We start from the raw sequence: 19872 nt of genomic DNA, 5'->3' as shown, positions 1-19872 counted from the left end.
AAAAGGCTCAAGTCAACAACTTCTGACATTGCCAGTCCTATGCATAACCCACTACTATTATGGACTACTGGACTATATTGGAATATTTTGCTGAATTCACACACCTACAATATTTAAATGACAATGGAATACCCATCTCTGACAAAACAAAAAAAAAAAGGTGGGGGGATACAAATGAAGGACCATTTTGTATCTGTATATTCAAAATAGTTAAGATAGATTGGGGCCGGGGAGATGGCTCAGTGGAATAAGCGCTTCCCTGGCAAGCGCAAGGAACTGAGTTCAATCCCTGGTCCCACCCAAAAAAACCCAAAAAACCAAAAAAACCCCCTATATTCTTTTTAAAAAAATAAAAACAGGGGCTGGGGAGATGGCTCAGTGGAATAAGCGCTTCCTTGGCAAGTGCAAGGGTCTGAGTTTAATCCCTGGTCCCACCCAAAAAAACCCAAAAAACCAAAAAAACCCCCTATATTAAATAATAAAAATTAAAAAAAAAACCTGAAGAGACCTTGGCACAGGAGAACACAGTGGTTTAGTTAGATCCAGAAGGGCTGTTTTTCTAAAGTTGGTGTCCCTAAGCAAGGCTCTTTGGGCAGTATGAGGCCCTCCCATGACATTTCCACTCTCCAGGGTTCCTGCAGAGGAGACCACACCTTCATTCACCAGCCGTAGACGAACCCTCTCCATTTGAGGAGTGGCTGCTGTTGTTTATTCTGTGTCACTGTTCCAGGATGCAGGCTCTGCAGTCTTTGGTTCAGACAAGAAAACAGATTTGGAGAAGTGACCTTGCTTGCTCAAGGGTGGTGGCCGCAAGAGATGGCACAGGGATGCAGTGCACATCTGTTGGTCTCCCTGAGGCGGCCTTCCCTGTAGGCGAGCAGCAGGCCTCACGCTTCTAGCTGCAGAACACTTTAAATAAAACAGACTGCAAATAAAGCAGCCAGCAGAGGGCAAAGCTGCAGAGAGTGCATCTCAGACTCTTCTCGCTTCCCAGTGGTCTAAGGCATCTCTGCCGGAAGTCAGGGCTCAAGGAAAAATGTCATAGAGGGATGCCAGGAACATAAGTGGGACGTGTCTGTGGCTTGGAAGCTGCTGTCTTCCCAGGTCACTGGGGCTTAGGAGCTGGACATCTGTGGCTAGGTGGGACACAGGAAGTCTGAGACCTTCAGTTTCTATTCTCCAGGGCAGAGGTGGGCGTTGATTCCCAAAGGAGACAACTAAGGATGGGAATGGCTCTGGCCTGGGAACCTGGTCAGCCCCCTGAGAGCTCTGCGAGGTCACTTGGTTGAAGCTGCCCAGTGTGACCACTGTCTGGATAAGTCACTCAGGTAAAGCTTGGGCAGCCAGAGCAGTAGTGCCACTCTTGATGGCATGTGAGGCGTGCTGTAACCCACCCAGGGCAAGCTGTGTCCTCCTGGCCATGTACACATCCCCACGTGTACCTACCCACTCGTGTGTCTGTATACGTCTCCTGTGCACAGGAGCTGGGCGTAAGCCATGGGAATGTAAAGATTCAGAACTACTGTGCCTGTTCTTCAGGAATCCACAGACTGGCAAAGTAGCTATAATGCATGGGATCTGAGCAAGGGGATAGTAGAGAAAGCTTCTTAAGGTATCTAGCCACCTACTAAAGTTTAAGTTCTTGTCTAGACAAGTCAGGACCTGCAGCTCTCCATCCCCTGTCAACATAAAGAAGATGATAACCTCTGGAAGTCTTAGGAGGGTACAACCACGGTTCAGGGAGACTGACCAGGCTGTAGGGAGGGCCCACATGTGGACTCTGGCACACTGGGTGACACTTTGCTTATCTTTGGAGCCAAGCCAACTCACTTGAGAGGCCTTTAAAGCAAATCCATGCTCTAGATTGCCTGTTTTTGAACTAACCTAGAGGCCTGTCTAGATAACTTGTCCGTGCATGCTGCCCCCTGTCTGGAGGTCTGGGCCTCTTCCTTCACTCAGCAACGGGTGGTAGCTCAAGAGCCATCTCTTGTTCCTCTCCTTCTTTGCTTTAGACGGTCCTCTTTGTGTCATGGTATCTCTTATTGTGACTCATGAGTTTGCTTCCACCTGTTGTCTATTCTGTCTTTCTCACTAGTCTGTTTGCATATAAGATCTATGCCTTTAATCCTGTGTTTTAGTCCCTGGCATTGAGCTTTATGCCTGGTAAATGGTTAGTAGATGTTTAAAATGAATAAATGAATATGTGGTCGTATATTTGAGCTGGATCTTGAAAGGTAAATTAGCATTTACCAAGTAGCAATGGTAGAAGATACCCTAAGAAGCAGGGATTGTGAGTTGGGTCAGGGCCCACGGTGATGTCCTCCGTGGGCTTTATGTGTGTGCTAAATCTAAGGCCTGCTTTTCTTATCTGCCAAGTGGCGATAATGTTTATTGCCAGCCTTGGTGTAGGGATTCTAGATAATGTTTGGAGAGTGCCTTAGCACTCTGTACAGATAAGGTATCACAGCAAATAGATACTGAGCATATTTTCTAAAATTAAAATGGTCTTTGCAGCTGGTTGCACAGAAGCGACGACTAGTATAAGAAAGTTGAGGTTGGTGTTGAAAGTGCGAGCACCATTCTTCTGACAGCTCATAGCCTTATGGTTTCTTGTCCTGACTGATTCTTATGCTGGCCTTGTGAATTCATAGAATAATTCTTACAGTAAGCTTTGTAGTCCACCTTCTGTGACTCACAGGACATGACAAATTCTTTATGTAGACTTGAAAGGTAGGGCGGGTGCCCCAGGCTCTCACCTGAGGCCTGTGTTACCCTTTCTGAGGGATGCAGCCCTTTGCCCATGGTCTCATGGCTGGGGGCTGGTGGAACCACACTTTTGAGCCGAGTGTGCTTGACCCCGGAACTTCTACTTTTCACTAGTAGGCTGTGTGGCTTCATTTTCTGTTAGATTTGTGTGTCCATGTTATTCATTTCCCTGTGTCAGGGGGACTGCGATTTGCTTGGGAAAGCCTCGCAAGCTTTTTCCCTGAGGCTTTGCCTTTGGTTTATTGTATGCTGTCTGTCTTCTTCCCCTCCCTAGCTATGGGGTGCTGCTTTGGGAGCTGCTGACTGGGGAGGTGCCCTTCCGAGGCATTGATGGCTTAGCGGTGGCTTATGGAGTGGCCATGAACAAACTTGCCCTTCCTATTCCTTCTACATGCCCAGAACCTTTTGCCAAGCTTATGGAAGGTAAGTGAAGCCTCTTGAACAAAACAGGTGACAGTGTATCTTTTTGTAGCACTTGGTAGATGTTAGCCAGTTTTCATAAGCTCAGTTTTAGAAAGAGAAAGAAAAGTATTTCTCTCTCAAGGAGGAATCCTGTGGGCAAATGAAAGACCTCCTTCAAAACAGTGGCAGTGGATGGGGAGATAGCTCAGTGGTCTAAGTCTCTGCCTGGCAAGCACAAGGACCTGGGTTCAATCCCTGGCACCTCATGCTGCGCTGGCCCTGTCCCAGGCATGCTGTGCTGGCCACCAAAACCAGGAGTGGTGGCGCACACCTGTGATACGAGTGCTGGGGAGGCTGAAAACAGGAGGATCACTCTAAGTCCGAGCTGCATAGCAAGACCCTGTGCCAAATAAATTAAAAAAACAAAACAAAACAGTGGTGGGACCCCACTGTGGCAGATTGCAGAAGGGACTTAACTCCCATGACTGTAGTGTTAGCTTAGTACATAAGGCCTGCTGTGCATTACTTTGGTATCTTACTAGGTAACACAAAATAAGGTATGATAGGCCTTATTTCAGGATCTCTGAGGGTCTTACATACCCTCGGAGGGCATGAACAACAGAGGAAAGGAACTCTTAGTGTCTAGGCAGATCCTACAGTTCTGTAAGGGAGAAAAGAAAGACTGAGCCAAGTTAAGTGGGTAAGTGGCTGCCCCGTTGCTTGGTGGTGGTGCTGGAATTAGATGAAATTCGCTTTTTCTACTCTAATGCGTTTATCTTGGCCTTCTCATTGTTCCGCTGTGGGAGGTGGGGAGAAGCTGTCTCATACATTCATGGAGAGTGAGGGCTGTAGTTACCCCTTGCCAAGACGTGAGTCATGTGCAGACACTGTCACTTGTGTGCTACCTTACATAGAAAGCTCTTGGGCTTGGTTTCCTTACATTTTATTAACATCAGCTCTGCTGCAGTTTGATTTCCAGCTTCACTCAGCTTTCCTGAGTTCTGCTTGGGATTACCTAAATTCTAGTCTGTTTCTAGAAGGAGAAAGGAGAATTTCTTGGTCAGTGAGGTCAGGGAAGAACCCAGCTCTTCCATTTGGCTTTGTCCATTCACACTTCCTCTTTCCTCCTGTATCCCCTTCAGACTGCTGGAATCCCGACCCCCACTTACGGCCATCTTTCACGAGTATCCTGGACCAGCTAACTACCATAGAGGAGTCTGGTTTCTTTGAAATGCCCAAGGACTCCTTCCACTGCCTACAGGATGACTGGAAGCATGAGATTCAAGAGATGTTTGACCAACTCAGGGCCAAAGAAAAGGTAAAACAGAAAAAAAGGCCCGCGTTGGCTCAGTGCGCTGGGGGCAGGGCTGCCGACTAAGTCTGTCTGACAGTGTGATCTCGACACAAGACTTCCCGCTTGGTGTCCACTAAGTGTGCACACAGAAGAGGAGCACCAGCAGGCAGCTGCCAGCGGGGTGTCTTGCCTGTCGGCTGAAGATGCGAGAGGATTCTGGACGGGGGTTTTGGTTCTATAGTGGACTTCTAGAGAAAAGTTCACTTCATGGAGGGCCACTTCAACATTTAGAAAAGTTATCAGAACCTCCCACCAGTGTCTTTTGGTATCAGAGTCAGAAACAGATTGTGGACTAGACATGCCATGGACCTGAAATTGTGTGTTTTTCCCCAAAGAGCTCCAGGCTGAGACCAGTGTGGCGTTCACGGGGGTCTCGGTCTGCTAGACTTTGTGTTTCATCGGCCGTTCCTTGGATAGTACCAGCATCGCTGTGCACGCCAGCAAAGTCACTCAGTAACAGGCAGCTCCTCCTGTAGGTGCAGGGCACAGCCCAGGCTGAAGAATGGCCACAGGAGTTGGTAATTTCTTTCTTTCTTTTTCTTTTTTGCTTCTCACTCTGAACTGTAGGAATTTAGGGAGTTAATAGCAATGTAACAGTAATAGTAGCTAAAATGTTACATGGCTTTGTTGTTTTCTAGGGGTTTGGTTTTACTTTGTTTTGTTTTTACTTGAAACATCTGATGGGGTCTTTTTGTCCTTTTGTCCAGGAGTCTTGTGGCTCCGTCACCATTAAATATTGGAGGTGTGACTGTTGCCATCTCAGGGCTGAGGCGCAGTGGTTTCTCCCCATTACGGGGCCAGTGAGTGGGGAAGCAGGACTCTGGCTGTGGGCCTCCTATGCCAGAACCTGTGTTCTTGCAACGTTGCTGCTCTTCTCCTACCCCAATGGCTTAGAAATAAATTTTGGAACTGGTTCAAAGTGGTTTTATGGAACACAGGAATCCTAAATAGCACCTTTTGGCAAGTCAGTGGATATTTTTCAGGAGAGTGGGGTGAACTTATGACAGTTGTTAGAGGCCCTGCTGGGTAGACCTGTGCTGAATATTAAATGAAACAATCTTGAGAAACTGTTGTATCATCACGGCTGTAGCCTCTGGAACTCATAGAGGGGCTAGCTTGCTTCAGATTGCTAATCACTGACTCTTGGTTATCTTTGATTGAAAAATCATCATTAGTTATAAATTATATAAACCAGTAAGAAAAATGTGTTCACAGAAAAATGAAAATTGGATTTTGTTGTAAGTAGTTCCAGGGATATCTCCTTTCCATGGTTTCATTTGTCAAGTTTCAGTTAACAATAGTCAACTACCCAAAAATATTAAATGCAAAATTCCAGAAGTTTTAAATTGCATGCATTCTGAAGAGTGTAGTAGGATCTTGCACGGTCCCACCCCGATGTCTGTCATCCCTCTGACCCAGGGAGCTGCTTGTTAGTCATTTAGTAACGTCTTAGGTATCAGGTCAACTGCCATGGTGTTACAGAGCTCATGTTTAACCCTTATTTTGCTTAAGTATGGTCTCAAGTGCAAGAATAGCAGTGCTGGTGGTTTTATATTTATTTATTTATTTATTTTGGCTGAACCTGGGATTGAACTCAGACCCTTGCGCTTGCCAGGCAAGCGCTTATTCTACTGAGCCATCTCCCCGGCCTCACTGGTGATTTTATTATGGACCTGAAATTATTTATAATTTTTTATTGTTGCTTAACTCTATTTTTAATTTCTAAAATAAATTTGCTCGTAGACATGCATTAGAGGAAGAAGTGCAGCGTGTGTAGGTTTCAGCACTACCTGTGGCTCCAGGCACCCGCTGTAAGGTCGTGGAGCATCCCCTGGGAGGGCACTCCTGGTCTTAGCAAAGGTCGGACTCATTCTCACAGCAGCCCGCACTGTGGAGCGTGTGGTGTACAAGGCCATACTTTGCTCTCATGAACTGTTGTGGGTCCATGATGTCAGTGTGCTAACTCTGTATTACGTGTGATGCCCTCACCACGCCCCAGCCACGCCTCTTGAGCGTGGCCTGTGGTGTCAGCGTCTCTGGCTGTGTCCCCGGGGCGGCTGTTCTACACCTTCCTTTCCCCACTGCACAGGGTGCCCAGGTGCTCGCTCACCAGCTTGCTGCACTGTGGGAGGCACCTTCAGGCGGCTGTGAGCATGACTCCTCGCAGGGTTCTCCAGCCCAGCCAGAGCTCCTCTGCGCCGAGTGACCCCTCTTCCCTCTGATGAACCTGCCCACCCCACAGGAGCTCCGCACCTGGGAGGAGGAGCTGACCCGGGCTGCACTCCAGCAGAAGAACCAGGAGGAGCTGCTGCGGCGCCGGGAGCAGGAGCTGGCCGAGCGCGAGATTGATATCCTGGAGCGGGAGCTCAACGTCATCATCCACCAGCTGTGCCAGGAGAAGCCCAGGGTGAAGAAACGCAAGGGCAAGTTCCGGAAGGGCCGGCTGAAGCTCAGAGATGGCAACCGCATCAGCCTCCCCTCTGGTCAGTGGCCTCGGGTGCGCAGCAGGGGCCAGGCCAGGAGCTGTGTGGGGGGATTGTAGGAATTGCTACTAAACTTGGAGACCCTCGAGGAGGCCTCATGGGAGCTGTTGGAATGGGCCCCATGTGCTGTGGAAAGACTGTTTTGCCAAAATCCACCCCATTCCAGAACTGCAGAGTGAGTGAGAATGAATGTAGACCATGAAGCGAAGACTGGCTGGTCCAGGCTGCCAGTCAGGTGGCTCCACCACTGTAGGCACCAGTGCAGAAGGGACCTGCAAGGCGGTTGTCTGGTGTGTGTGAGAGACGGGAGCAGCCTGGCTTTGCGCAGCAGCTCATCTTAAGCTTTCTTTGACTAATTAGCTCTCTGAGTGCAGTCGAGGTTGGATCTAATGTATAACCTTTCAGAAATGCATCTGTGGACTTAGAGCCTTTGGGAAAAATGCAGAGAAATGTGAAACTATGAATTAGAATCTTTGTGGCATGTAATACGCCTATAGAGGGAGGTGATGGTTCAAGTGTGTGTTTATAGAGATAAAAATGTTCTTTGTGTTCAGAGTCTGTAAGGCCCTGGAGAGCAGGCTTATTAGAAGTGTAAGGAACTTAGGGAAGAGGGCACAATAAGATTCAATAAAAAGGGACTGTGCTCCTGTAACAAAGTGCAGTTTAAAACTCAGAAGAAAAGAACAGTTGTGGAAGATTTTACGCCTTAGGCAGATGAGGGAATTCTGAGAATGTGCTCAAAGGCTATGTTTGCCGGTTTCCTTGTTGTGCATTATTTTCTTTTCAGATAGCATGGAGTCTTTCCCCTTGGGCATCTAGCCTGTGCCCATAGAGTGCTGCTCTGTGGATGCAAATATAGGAAATATAGACCCTGTGTGCAGGCGATCCCAGTCTAGCAGGGGTACCTGGGTGCAGACAAGCAGTTGTGTGTTATGTGTCTTATGAAACACTCTCCAAAACTCAGAGCTGTGAGTTTTGTGTTTCTGATGCTGGGCTCTGGGGCCCTTGCTCCCTCTCTTGGCTCCCTGCTTTCCTGCCATGGGTTAGCTTTGGTACCCTGCTCCGCTGTCTTTGGTGAGTGGCATTTATCTCCCTGCCCTCGACCCTGAAAAGGAGGCTCGGAACCAGGATTTTAAGTCACATTTCCTAGAATAGTCAGGAAGTCAAGACTGCATGAGCTGAACAGCTGTTGTCAGTGTGTAGTTGCTCTAGCAATTGCTTTCATGAATTTGTGCATGACGTCGGTGTGCTAACTCCATATTACGTGTGATGCCCTCATCGTGCCCCAGCCCCATCTCTTGAGCGTGGCCTGTGGTGTCAGCGTCTCTGGCTGTGTCCCCGGGGCGGCTGTTCTAAACCTTCCTTTCCCCATCGCACAGGGTGCCCAGGTGTTCGCTCACCAGCTCGCTGCACTGTGGGAGGTGCCTCCAGGTGGCTGTGAGCATGTGTCCTTGGAGGGCTCTCCAGCCCAGCCAGAGCTCCTCTGCACTGAGTGACCCCTTTTAAGAAGGAGCTTCAGACTCTCTCTTGGGGCCAGGGAGATGGCTCAGTGGAGTGAGTGCTTCTCTGGCAAGTGCAAGGGTCTGAGTTCAATCCCCAGTTCCTCAAAAAAAAAAAAAAAAAAAAAGACTGTCTCTTATTTTTAGTGGGAAATCCCAATTGAAAATTGCTAATAAAATTTATTTTTTAGGTGACGATACCTCCCCATAGTAAAAACAATACAATATCAAAACTACATAAATACCCTACTTGAAAGTGAGAAATATATTTCAATTCACCTTGTTTTCTTATCTGGTATGGCACCATTGTTTCTAGTAAAGACCACAGATGCATTGTGCAGCTGTTTAAAAGAGATGTCCTGGAAGACACATAAAGAATACATTCTAGGAGATGGAGATCTGGAAAACCCATGAATAAATATTGACATCAGATTTTCATTTCTATGTGTACAGGTCTTTACTATGTGAGGAATTTTCACAGGCTTTTCAAAATAGGCTTACATACATAGGGCCACTGTCCAGCATGGCTTCTTTGAGGTGGCTGATAAAAAATGTGTTCGTTGAGGGTTTCCCCCACATTGTTTATGTAGTAGGGTGAAGACTGACTTTATGATGTTTACTTGGATGATGAATTTTTTCATTGTTTCATGCACTCATCTTGTCATGTCCCTTTGGGTGAAAAGAGAATTCTGAAATGGAACCTTTCCCAGGTGAACAGAGCTTTTCAGGAATCTGGGCCTATCCTTTAGACCTGTCAGATGTCAGATTTGTTCAATAAAGTCGATGATGGTAATTCTAATTCATATATGTGTTTGTCTTCTTTCCAAACAGATTTCCAGCACAAGTTCACGGTGCAGGCCTCCCCCACCGTGGATAAAAGGAAGAGTCTTAGCAGCAGCCACTCCAGCCCCCCTGCAAGTCCCACCATCATTCCTCGTCTTCGAGCCATCCAGTGTGAGGCTGTTTCCCAAGTTGGTTGGGGCCAGAACACACTAGGGGCCTCTGTCCCCTGCTTTATCCAGCCACCGACTGGTCCGGGCTTGCTCCATCCATAACTTCTGCCACCTCTCCTCAGCAATGTGTATATACATGCACATATGTACGCAAATCTATGGTCCCCCACCCCGTCTATCTCTGTTAACTTTACTCCCGCCTTCTCTGCTCTTTACTCTTGGTCAGATATCAGCAAAGGGGTTTGTGGGTACTGAAGGATCCTTAGCGGGTATAGGGCAGTTAGGGGCTGGTATGTGATACGGATGCAGGTTGGCTTGCCGGGCTGGGGACCAGTGCACTCTGCTCCCCGTGGGGCCTCATCACTTTCTATTTTATTGGTGCTTCTCAAGGAAGGGATTTTCCAAAGTCCAGGTACTAAGACAACTTGACGAATATTTTATAGTGAGTCAAACCTGAACTGCTTTTATTTGTATCATAGTATTTGCTTTAAAAGAGATGAGTATACATGCATCTATATAAATTAGTTTCCCAGTGTAAAGTGGATTTCACTTGAGAATAGTAAATTTCTGGCCTTCCTTGAAAACTCCAATGAGATCAGTGGGTTCCCTTTCTCATGTGGCCATCATTGCCTGAACTGACAGCAGCTTCCATAGCTCCAGGGTGCCTCAGTCCCCTCGACTCTCTTTGTTTTGGTAACTGATTGCCCTCACTAGTCTCTGCTACAAGCTTGCCCTGAGGCCGGTGGGTCTCAGCTCTTGCTCTGCACAGCAACGTTCCCGCCTCTCCTGGGTTTCTCTGTGTCCGTTCAGACCCTCCTTTCTCCACTGAACTTGCTTTCCCATAGCTTTGAACCCCTCGTTTTCTTCCTTTTTAGGTCTTCCTTTCTAAAAGTTGTGTTCTTCCTGTTTACCTTACTCCTCGTCCTCTCCCCCACTAACTTCTTCATTCCCTGCCATTCAGTTCTAGCCCAAAAAGCAAACATTTTCATTCTGCTGTGTTTGGAACTCTGTATCTGCCTGGCTTGAGTTTGTGTTTAGCACTTGGAGAGAGCTAAGTGAGTGGTGGCTGGGGACCCATTGCATGTCTGAATGGTCTGCCAGGGCACAGAGTTTCTGACGTGATCTCACCTCCCCGCTGCTCCTGTGTGTGCGCATGTGTGTGCTCGGTGGGAAAGGGCTAACTCTGGAGGCTGTTCGGCTGTTTCCTGGATCTTATCCAATTTTGTTATTCTCAGTGACACCAGGTGAAAGCAGCAAAACCTGGGGCCGGAGCTCAGTGGTCCCGAAAGAGGAAGGAGAGGAGGAGGAGGAGGAGAAGAGGGTCCCAAAGAAGAAGGGCCGGACCTGGGGGCCTGGGACTCTTGGGCAGAAGGAGCTCCCCTCAGGAGATGAAGGGTAAGAGCCAAGTGGTGTGAGTTCATTCTCACTTGAAAATGGCTGCCCCTGTAAAAACCTGATGTGGAATTCCTTTCTCTGTGTGGTGTGTTTCAATGCTGAGAAATTACAGGCTTCTTGGTCTTTACTGCGACCTTTTCCAATCTCGTGTTTCTTGAGAACTCCCTAGGACAGAAATCAGTAAGCTTCTTCTCTAAAGGGCCAGGTAGTACATGTTTTAGGCTTTGTGATCGCTCAGGTTCTGTTACAGTCATTCAGCTTCTAAGTAGCCACAGTCTTCAGGTCGTGCGTTAGCAGCTGAGTATGGTTGTATTCTAGTCAACTTTGCACAAACAGATGATGGGCAGGATTTAGCCCACCAGTGTAGTCTGCCCGGATAGCAAGAGGCCCAAGCAGTTAAGGAAACGTGGGTAGCTCGGCTTCAGTGTCTTCCTTATACCTGGCTCTTCCCCGTAAGCTGTCCTTTCAGGGGAAAGAGAAGAAAGGCAGAATCCTTTATGGGGCATGTAACACCATGGGCACTGGAGCCTGCAGGGTGGGCTCACCTGGTGGCCTCGTGGGCACATGTGAGCCACTGGGGGTGGGTGAAGCTGCATGGAGGTCTGCTGGGCCTCCCCTGTGGGCTGGAGGCCTAGGAGGCAGATTTTCCTGTCCCACTCTTGAGAAGTCATGCATTCGCGATGTATAAGAGCGTGGGCGCTAACACCAAGCTGCCTGGCTTGAGCCCAGCTCCCCATGCCCAGTGTGCAAGTGTACGGGTAGCCCATGGGCACCCGTCTCGTGGAGTCCGTGTGAGGATTAGCTGAGTTTCTCCCTGTGGGGAGCACAGCTTAGCAGCCCATGGTAGGCCTGGCTAGATGTTAGCCAGAATGCTTCTGCCTGCCTCGCATGCAGCTGTTTGATATTAGAAGCGTGCGCGTCACGGTTTATGCTTCTTATTCTTGATGTGAGACTCTAAAACAGCATTTCCTGAGTGTCCTCACTGTGAGCTTAGCCAGTAATCCCTTTCACCCTTTCTAGTGACTTTCTAGAGAGTGTCTAAGGTTGACTGCTGGCTTATGAGTGCCTTGGACCAGTAACTGCCTTGTTAATCTTTGTTTTGTACTGGGAAAAAACTCAGGACTTTGCCAGGAAGGGACTTCTGCCACTGAGCTATATCCCTGGCCCTAATGTTTTAAATACTAAGATTTAGTGTCCAAAATCTACTTCCCCATGTCAGACTTGAGCTCAAGGGGAAAGTAGCAGTTTGCCTCATAAAAGATTATCTCTGAAACTGGTTCCAGAAATCAGACACATAAGCTTAAATATTGATTGGTGTCTTTTAGAAATTCAAAATATAAATAAAGAACAAAACAAAAGATGGATAATAAGAAGTCGGGAGATGGATCTTTTGCCAAAGGGCAGGGCACTCAGAGACGGGGGAGTAGAGGGGATGGTGTGGGAGATGTGTGACGCTCATGTACCAGCTTCCCATGGAGAACGGAGACGTTCTGCTCCACAAATGTGTACTAATACAAAAGGAAAATTGAATAAGAAAATGAAAATATAGCACAAAAACTTGTAGGAATGTAGGTGCAGTTACACAGGTAGATGTGCGCCATGTCTGTACTGTGTGTGACATCCGTAGTGGAATCGCTGGGAGACAGCAAAGTGCACTGCTCTTCCAGGTTGTATAGGACCCAGAGCCTCTGGTTTGTGCTGGGAGCCCCAGCTAGATGAGGCTTGAGTGGGGTCATCCTGAATCGATGGTATTTCTGACATCATTGTAATTCCCGATAGTTAACTGGGTGGGCTCTCGATCTCAATAATTTCTGTTGTTCTGTTTCTTTTTTCTTTTTTCCATAATTTTATTGAGAAACAAATAGCAATGAGACAGTTTCAAACCAAATTGGTAGGACAGTTTCAATAATTAACACATTGCATACATTCTTCCTAGTGGTTAATTACTGTACAAGATGCGGACATGATATCCTATCCACAAACACCATTAGAACAAATCCCTCTATTCATTAAGAGAATGTAACTATATATCTAACCTAACCACTTTGAATACACAGATATAAAATGGACATTCATCTGTATCCCCTTTTTTGTTAAGTTCCGTTACTTGAATATTTTAGGTGTGTTAACTCAGCAAAATATTCTAAAAGAGTCCAGTAGCCCATACTAGTATTGGGTCTTCCACTTCACTGGCAATGTCAGAAATTGTTGACCTGAGTCCCCCACAGCTCAACATAATGGCATGGCTTTACTTCTTATATTTCGTTTTTATACTTTTCTGCTGGATGGTTAAGACCAAGGTAAAGCAGGACCTATGCAACAAGAGTTGTAGCTTTTGGGTCTGAGAAGGTCAGTGAAGTCCCCTCAGGATTTATCCTGAGGTTCTGTTTCATTTAAAGATGTTTCTGTCTTAATAGTAAATTAACTTTATTTCACATTGTGAAGTAGCAATTTTGTACTTTTCTTCCTCCTCATACAAATTTCTCCTCACAAACTTATGAACCAATTAAAAAATTTGTGGCATCAGTTTTCTGTTCTTAGTTATTATGAAGTCTTGAGTAAAAACCTTTTTGATTTCAGAAATTTTTGAGAGTTTTAATGTTTCTAACTATAGTGCCTGTTGACTGAAGAAAATATGTAGTGACAAATAACTATCTTGAGTGTAGTAACACTAAGTGACTTTGCATCTTCAACAGGAAATACGCACTTGTAGACAGCTTGGGTACTGTGGGTTTACTGGCCACCTGTAGTTATCCTGTGGCCACCCAGGGACTTACCTGGATTGGGAGAACGTAGCCTTGAAGTGCCCAAACCTGGCTCTCATGACTGCCTGGACAAGGGGAGGGTGGCTGGCAGCATTGCTGAGGCCAGCCAGGGAGCTGGGTGTGCGCTCCATCACCTCCTTCTGATTCTCTCTATTCACTGAAGATCCCCTCAGAGACGTGAGCGAGCTAATGGCTTAAGTACCCCATCCGAATCTCCACATTTCCACTTGGGGTGAGTCAGATCTTCACCCTCTCTCCAGCTGCACTGATAACAATCAGCCTTCCATTGCTTTGTTGCTTTTCCATTGTTCTGTATTCTCTCTCTCTCTCTCTCTCTCTCTCTCTCTCTCTCTCTCTCTCTCCATCTACCATCATGCACATCGGGAAAATGCCTGTGTTAGTGTAACTCACTTCCCTGACCACTCCAATTGCCAGAATGCTCCTGGCATCCTTAGTTTTATGGAGAAGACATGCTACCATTTATCCTTCAGTCCTGAATACTGGTTTTGACTTGCTCAGGTGGTTTTCCTTGGGTCCAGTGGTGTAAACTTATCTGAAGGCTGTGGGCTTAGCACCATGTGTTTCTCAGGCTCAGTAGTTTGATTGAAACCAGTAAGAGGCTGGGGTACACTTTACTTTGTGTTTCTGGCCATCGCCAACACAGAACTCTTAGGTCAAGGACAAAGCTGGCCCTTCGCTGACCCTCTGGTGGCCTGGGACTCTGAGAGTGTGGATTTCAGCTGACTGGATCTTTAAGTATTAAAAAATGAGCTGCCCACCTCTGGTTCTAACTGTATCTTCAAAACCACCAGAGCACACATTCCTTAATGCTGCCTTCTACTGTTCTTTAGGGAAAAGACCTGTGCTTTATGGCCCCCTGACTCTGTAATGTGAGGGACTGGCAGGGTGCCCAGCCAGTAACCTTGGAGAGTTGCTGGCTTGCCAAATAAGCTGATGCAAGGACTTGAGTGGGAACTGCTCTCCTCTTTCTCCTCATCACCAGATCAACCGAGGGCTCAAGTGCCCTGTGCTACCCACATAGGTCTCTCCCAACGTGCACAGGGTTGGTGCAGTTTTGTTGGCTGATTTTTCTTTTTGAAAAGTGGATGGCTTTGAAAGCTGCCTGAGCATGCTGATGTTTAGAAGGAAGTTGAGAAATGGTGCGAGAGGCACCTGGCCCATGCTTGCCTTGTGTTGCGGTACTTGTAGTGCTGTGACCAGGTCGTGTCCTGCATCTGTGCATGCACTGCCTCCTCCTGAGGAGGCCCCGGGAGGCCTCCAGCCGCCAGGGCCTGCCCTGCTTCCTCTTTCCTTTGGCCTGCTGGCACCTGCTCAGGTGTGCGGCACGGAAGGGGCAGTCATGCCACTGCTTTGCTTTCTCTAGCGCACGTGCACTTCTGTTTATAAAGCAGGTGGGCTCAGTGAGAGCCGCTGCCTGCTTCCCAGGGCTCTTTGACATGACCAGTGCACAAGGAGGGTACCTTTCCTTCGGCCCCTTGAAGGCAGTGTAAAGGAAGAAGTCAGTTCCAACGGTCTCGTTTCTTCTTCTTCAGCCTCAAGTCTCTGGTCGATGGCTACAGACAGTGGTCATCCAGCGCCCCCAACCTGGGGAAGGGCCCGAGGGGCAGCCCAGCCCTGCCAGGGTTCACCAGCCTTACAGAGATGGGTAAGTGTTGTTCTTGGCTCTCCCCCCTCCCCACAAGGACTTCTTGACCCAGCCTAAAGCCCCGGTAGGGCCCCTAGAGACCTCCTGTGGGGCTTGTCACTCTGTCCTCCAGTCTGCTCTGCCTGTGTCCCATTGAGTTTCTTCCCACTGCGGTCATGGAGCCTGCCCTGCTTCCTCTCCAAGGGGTGGTGTGTACTAGTGACCTCAGGGCAGTGTAGCGGGAAGTAAGGATTCCCTTTTCTGAGTCGGTTTCCTCATATATTGAGGGAGGAGTCCACATGGGGGGAGGGCAGGAGGTGGTGGTGACCAGAGACACTGTAACTTTGTCCTCAGGAGTTTCCAGTGTCACTTGCTGTGTACCATATGGTGAGTTCTTCTCCAGGCTCCCTCTCAGAGTATTCTTACCTCTGTAATAAACTGATCTGTACCCGTGTAGGTCAAGACTCATCTCGAGACACACCGCTAGGCTATTATCCTCGGAATCCTAAAGCTTTTCTAATCTTAGGGTATAGAAATATCAGGTGTTTCTGTTCTGCCTACTGTTGTAGAAACTCATACTGTGCTTCACAGGCTGGAGGGGGCTGTGTGGGGCTGGAGGTGCAGCTCAGGGGTAGAAACTTGCTGAGCACGTGGAAGGCCTGGGGTTCCTGTACTACCAAAAAAAGAAAAAAAAAAAAAAAAAAAAAAAACAAAGGGCAAAGGGATTGGTTGCCTATGAAAGAAGTGGTGAATTAGTATATTCCCTTTTCTCCAAACAGAGCTGTGCAAACAGGGAAATGGCTCTGGAATACAGATGGACCTCTCTGATTTGGTCACTGTGGAGCATGGGAGATGTACTCATATGGGTTCAAGGTCCAGCTTGACACTGAAGCAGGGGACCATGAGTTGGAGGGCCAGGCCAGGTTCTAGTGTAGAGCTTTGGTTTCCACTTCATTTCTCTTGTACTCTTACCTGCACAGAGGATGAGGACAGCGAAGGCCCAAAGAGTGGAGAGAATCGTCTACAGCACTCACCCAACCAGTCCTACCTCTGCATCCCGTTTCCTCGCGGGGAGGATGGGGACGGCCCCCCAGGTGATGGGGTCCAGGAGGATCCCACCCCAGTCAACTCAGCCACCAGTACCCCTCAGCTGACACCTACCAACAGCCTCAAGCGCAGCGGTACCCATCACCGCCGCTGTGAGGTGGCTCTGCTCGGCTGCGGGGCTGTCCTGGCAGCCACAGGCCTTGGCTTTGACTTGCTGGAAGCTGGCAGGTGCCCTGTGGTTCCCCCAGAGGAGCCTGAGCCAGCAGTCCGGGAGGAGAAGAAGAGGCGCGAGGGTCTCTTTCAGAGGGCCAGCCGTCCTCGCCGGAGCACCAGCCCGCCCTCCCGCAAGCTCTTCAAGAAGGAAGAGCCTGTACTCTTGCTGGGAGACCCCCCTGCCTCCCTGACACTGCTCTCTCTCTCCTCCATCTCTGAGTGCAACTCCACACGCTCGCTGCTGCGCTCAGACAGTGATGAGATTGTGGTATATGAGATGCCAGTCAGCCCCGCGGAGGCCCCGCTGCGGACTCCTTGCACCCATAACCCCCTGGTCAATGTCCGGGTGGAGCGCTTCAAGCGAGACCCCAACCAGTCCCTGACTCCCACCCACGTCACCCTCACTGCCCCCACACAACCAAGTGGCCATCGTCGGACTCCTTCTGATGGGGCCCTGAAGCCAGCAGCTCTGCTGGCCAGCAGGAGCCCCTCCAGCAACGGGGTGAGCCCCGGCCATGGAGCAGGTAAGTCTCGGCCTCTTCGTGTCTTTTCTTGCCCTCAGCCTTCCAGGGACTGAGCGTGTGTGCAGGCCCTGCGGACCACACAGTTTCGCTTAGGCCACCCAGCTATGCGGCTGTGGTTGGAACGCAGACCTTGAGCACATCTACAGTGTGCACCAGTAAAATTTTACTCACAAAGAAGCGACTGGCTTGTGGATCTTTGCCAGTGTTTGCCTTAAGTTGTTTCATCTCTGATATCATTTCATATATCCTGTTGCTGTTACGGACCCTAAGAACATTGGCCTCTAGTTCACACCTGTATCCCCAGTAACTGCTAGTGTACTGTAGGACACATAGTAAGTGCTCAGCAAGTGCTTCTGGATTGGTGCTATCTGAAGTGCCCAGGTGCTGACAGGGTGGAGAGGAAGCGGTGTGGATCTGACCTGGAAATAGTGTGCTGTCACCTCACGTCTCCCTTTGTCTCCTTAACCAGGAATGTTGAAAACCCCCAGTCCCAGCCGAGACCCAGGTGAATTTCCCCGTCTCCCTGACCCCAACGTGGTCTTTCCCCCAACACCCAGGCGCTGGAGCGCCCAGCAGGACTCTGCCTTGGAGAGGCCCAAGACTCTGGAGTTTCTGCCTCGGCCGCGTCCTTCTGCCAACCGGCAGCGGCTCGACCCCTGGTGGTTTGTGTCCCCCAGCCATGCCCGCAGCGCCTCCCCAGCCAACAGCTCCAGCACGGAGACACCCAGCAACCTGGACTCCTGCTTCGCCAGCAGCAGCAGCACTGTGGAGGAGCGGCCTGGACTCCCAGCCCTGCTCCCCTTGCAGGCGGGGCCGCCGCCCCCTGCTGAGCGGACGCTGCTGGACCTGGATGCCGAGGGGCAGAGTCAGGACAGCACTGTGCCGCTGTGCAGAGCTGAGCTGCATGCACACAGGCCTACCCCATATGAGATCCAGCAGGAGTTCTGACCTTAGTGTGAAAAGGGTTGGGGGCAAGGGGCAGGAGGCGGAGGGAGCTGGCTGGCACAGCCCTTCCCAGGTCGGGCCCTGGGATCCAGCCCTACTTCTTGCACTGATAATGCACTTTGAAGACAGAAGGGGTGGAAGCAGGGCCACGTCAGAGGTTTCTGCCCATGGAGCCTTTTTCCCTGTGCCCACTGGAGGAGCTGTGGCTGTCAGCTCTGGCTGTGTAGGGGAGGCGGGTGTGTGCATGTCCCCACCCTCCAGAGTCTTCCTCGCCTTTAGGGTGACACCACAGGGTCACTTGGCCAAATCTATCTGCTGCTCCTTCTCAGCCAGCGGGCTGTGCCCGGAGCTGTCCCTGGGACCAAGCTGCCCACATGCCAGTGTTGGGAGTTCTAGGGCTGATTCTACTGCTCCTACCCCCAACACTCGTGAGTCCAAATCTTGTTTGCTGTAGGACAAGTCTGGAGTCCCTTTGTGTCAGCTGGAAGATTGAAGGCAAGGTGGCTACTTTGGGGCCTCTTGTGGATGGGCTTGTTACTGGTGACGTATAGTCCAGATGCCCTGCCTATGTATTTGCACCCACAGGTGATAAGGGGAACTGGTATGGTGAGAACTGAGGAGAGGGGCAAAGTTAGGAAAAATAGGTTGTGAGGAAGGGCGTGCTGGAGTCTCTGCATCCCTCCATCCCATTTGAAAAGCTCCATGAAGGGTAGAAACCAGCACTTATCAAAGGCCCCCATTCCCCCTGGGGTTGGACCGCTGTCTTGCTAGGCTCTCACACAAATGTATTCCTCCAGGAACGGCTCCGTGGGAAGACACACTCACTGCTGCCGGTTTGGTGTTTGTCTGTCTTGCTGTTGGGTCTTTGTGTGTTTTCCTCTCCCTCTGGAGTCAGTTGGCAGATGTCTCCGCATAGCACAGGGGAGGGGTGTCTGGGCCGTGGGTGTTGGAGTTGTGGGGATTCCTTCTCAGCCGGGTTCCACCCAGCCTGCACCGTGACACCTTAAGTATCATGGTGCCGTTGGTTCTCCTTCTGCAAGTGGGCAGCAGGATAGTGACACTGTTTCTGAGGTGCTTGGTGAGCCACAGACACGCAGCAGCTGCTGAGTTCTGAGCCTGGAGCTGCATGTGCACCGCAGCCCGGCACCAGGCTGTACACCACGTGCTGGGTTGGAGTGACATCAAGGCCATCCCTGAATGGCCTGCTGTTTCTTTCTTGAATTTGAATGTTGAGCCTTGTCTAAAGCTTTCTCATGTTTTTCTTCGCTTTCCACTAGTCTGAGGCCTCACCTGTTGTGTGTGAGCTGTGGTGTGTGTGTGGCAGTAATCATCCACTGGGGTACAGCTCCCAGCCGTGCCTGTCTTCCCCTGAGACTGTGAATGCTTTGTGCTGCCTTCAGTCATGGAGCATTCTCTGGTGTCCTTGGAGGGCAGTGTGCAGGTTCCCTGCCCTGGCTACTGGGATGCCAGGGTAGGGGCAGTGGTGCCACTGCAGAAGTGACAGCTTTGGTCACTGCTTGTGCTCAGTTACTATGAGATACCCTTCTCTGGGAGGATGCAGAGGTCACCTTGGTCTTGACATCATTCTTGTTGAATGACTCCGTGTGCTTCCTCCCCTACCAGTATTGGCCACGATTTTTTTTTTCTTTTCAAAGTTTTATTGATAAACATATAGCAATGAGACAGTTTCAAATCAAATCGAAAGTACAGTTTCAACAAATAATACACTGCATATATTCTTCTTAGTGGTTAATTGCTGTACAAGATGCAGACTTGTGATCCTACTTACAAACACCATTAGAAAAAATCATTCTATTCATTAAGAGAATGCAACTATGTATCTATCCCAACCACTTTGAATACACAGATACAAAATGGACA

General features: G+C 49.2%; 1 protein-coding gene across 1 annotated transcript in view; it reads left to right on the top strand.

Annotated features, from left to right (window-relative positions):
- Nucleotides 1-19623, top strand: part of Map3k9 (mitogen-activated protein kinase kinase kinase 9) — a 79277-nt gene extending 59654 nt beyond the window's left edge. Inside the window, exons 4-11 of the mRNA XM_004624838.2 lie at nt 3041-3189; nt 4311-4486; nt 6765-7005; nt 9336-9458; nt 10693-10852; nt 15171-15283; nt 16243-17046; nt 17516-19623. Coding sequence (XP_004624895.1) covers nt 3041-3189; nt 4311-4486; nt 6765-7005; nt 9336-9458; nt 10693-10852; nt 15171-15283; nt 16243-17046; nt 17516-17994 — 2245 coding nt within the window. The 3' untranslated portion in view covers nt 17995-19623. The remainder of the gene's footprint in view (nt 1-3040; nt 3190-4310; nt 4487-6764; nt 7006-9335; nt 9459-10692; nt 10853-15170; nt 15284-16242; nt 17047-17515) is intronic.
- The last annotated feature ends 249 nt before the right edge of the window (nt 19624-19872 follow it).

This window comes from Octodon degus, unplaced genomic scaffold (genome assembly GCF_000260255.1).
Source record: "Octodon degus isolate 3935 unplaced genomic scaffold, OctDeg1.0 scaffold00007, whole genome shotgun sequence".
In the NCBI taxonomy this organism is placed as follows: domain Eukaryota; kingdom Metazoa; phylum Chordata; class Mammalia; order Rodentia; family Octodontidae; genus Octodon; species Octodon degus.
This window is presented reverse-complemented; position numbering and strand designations above follow the sequence as displayed.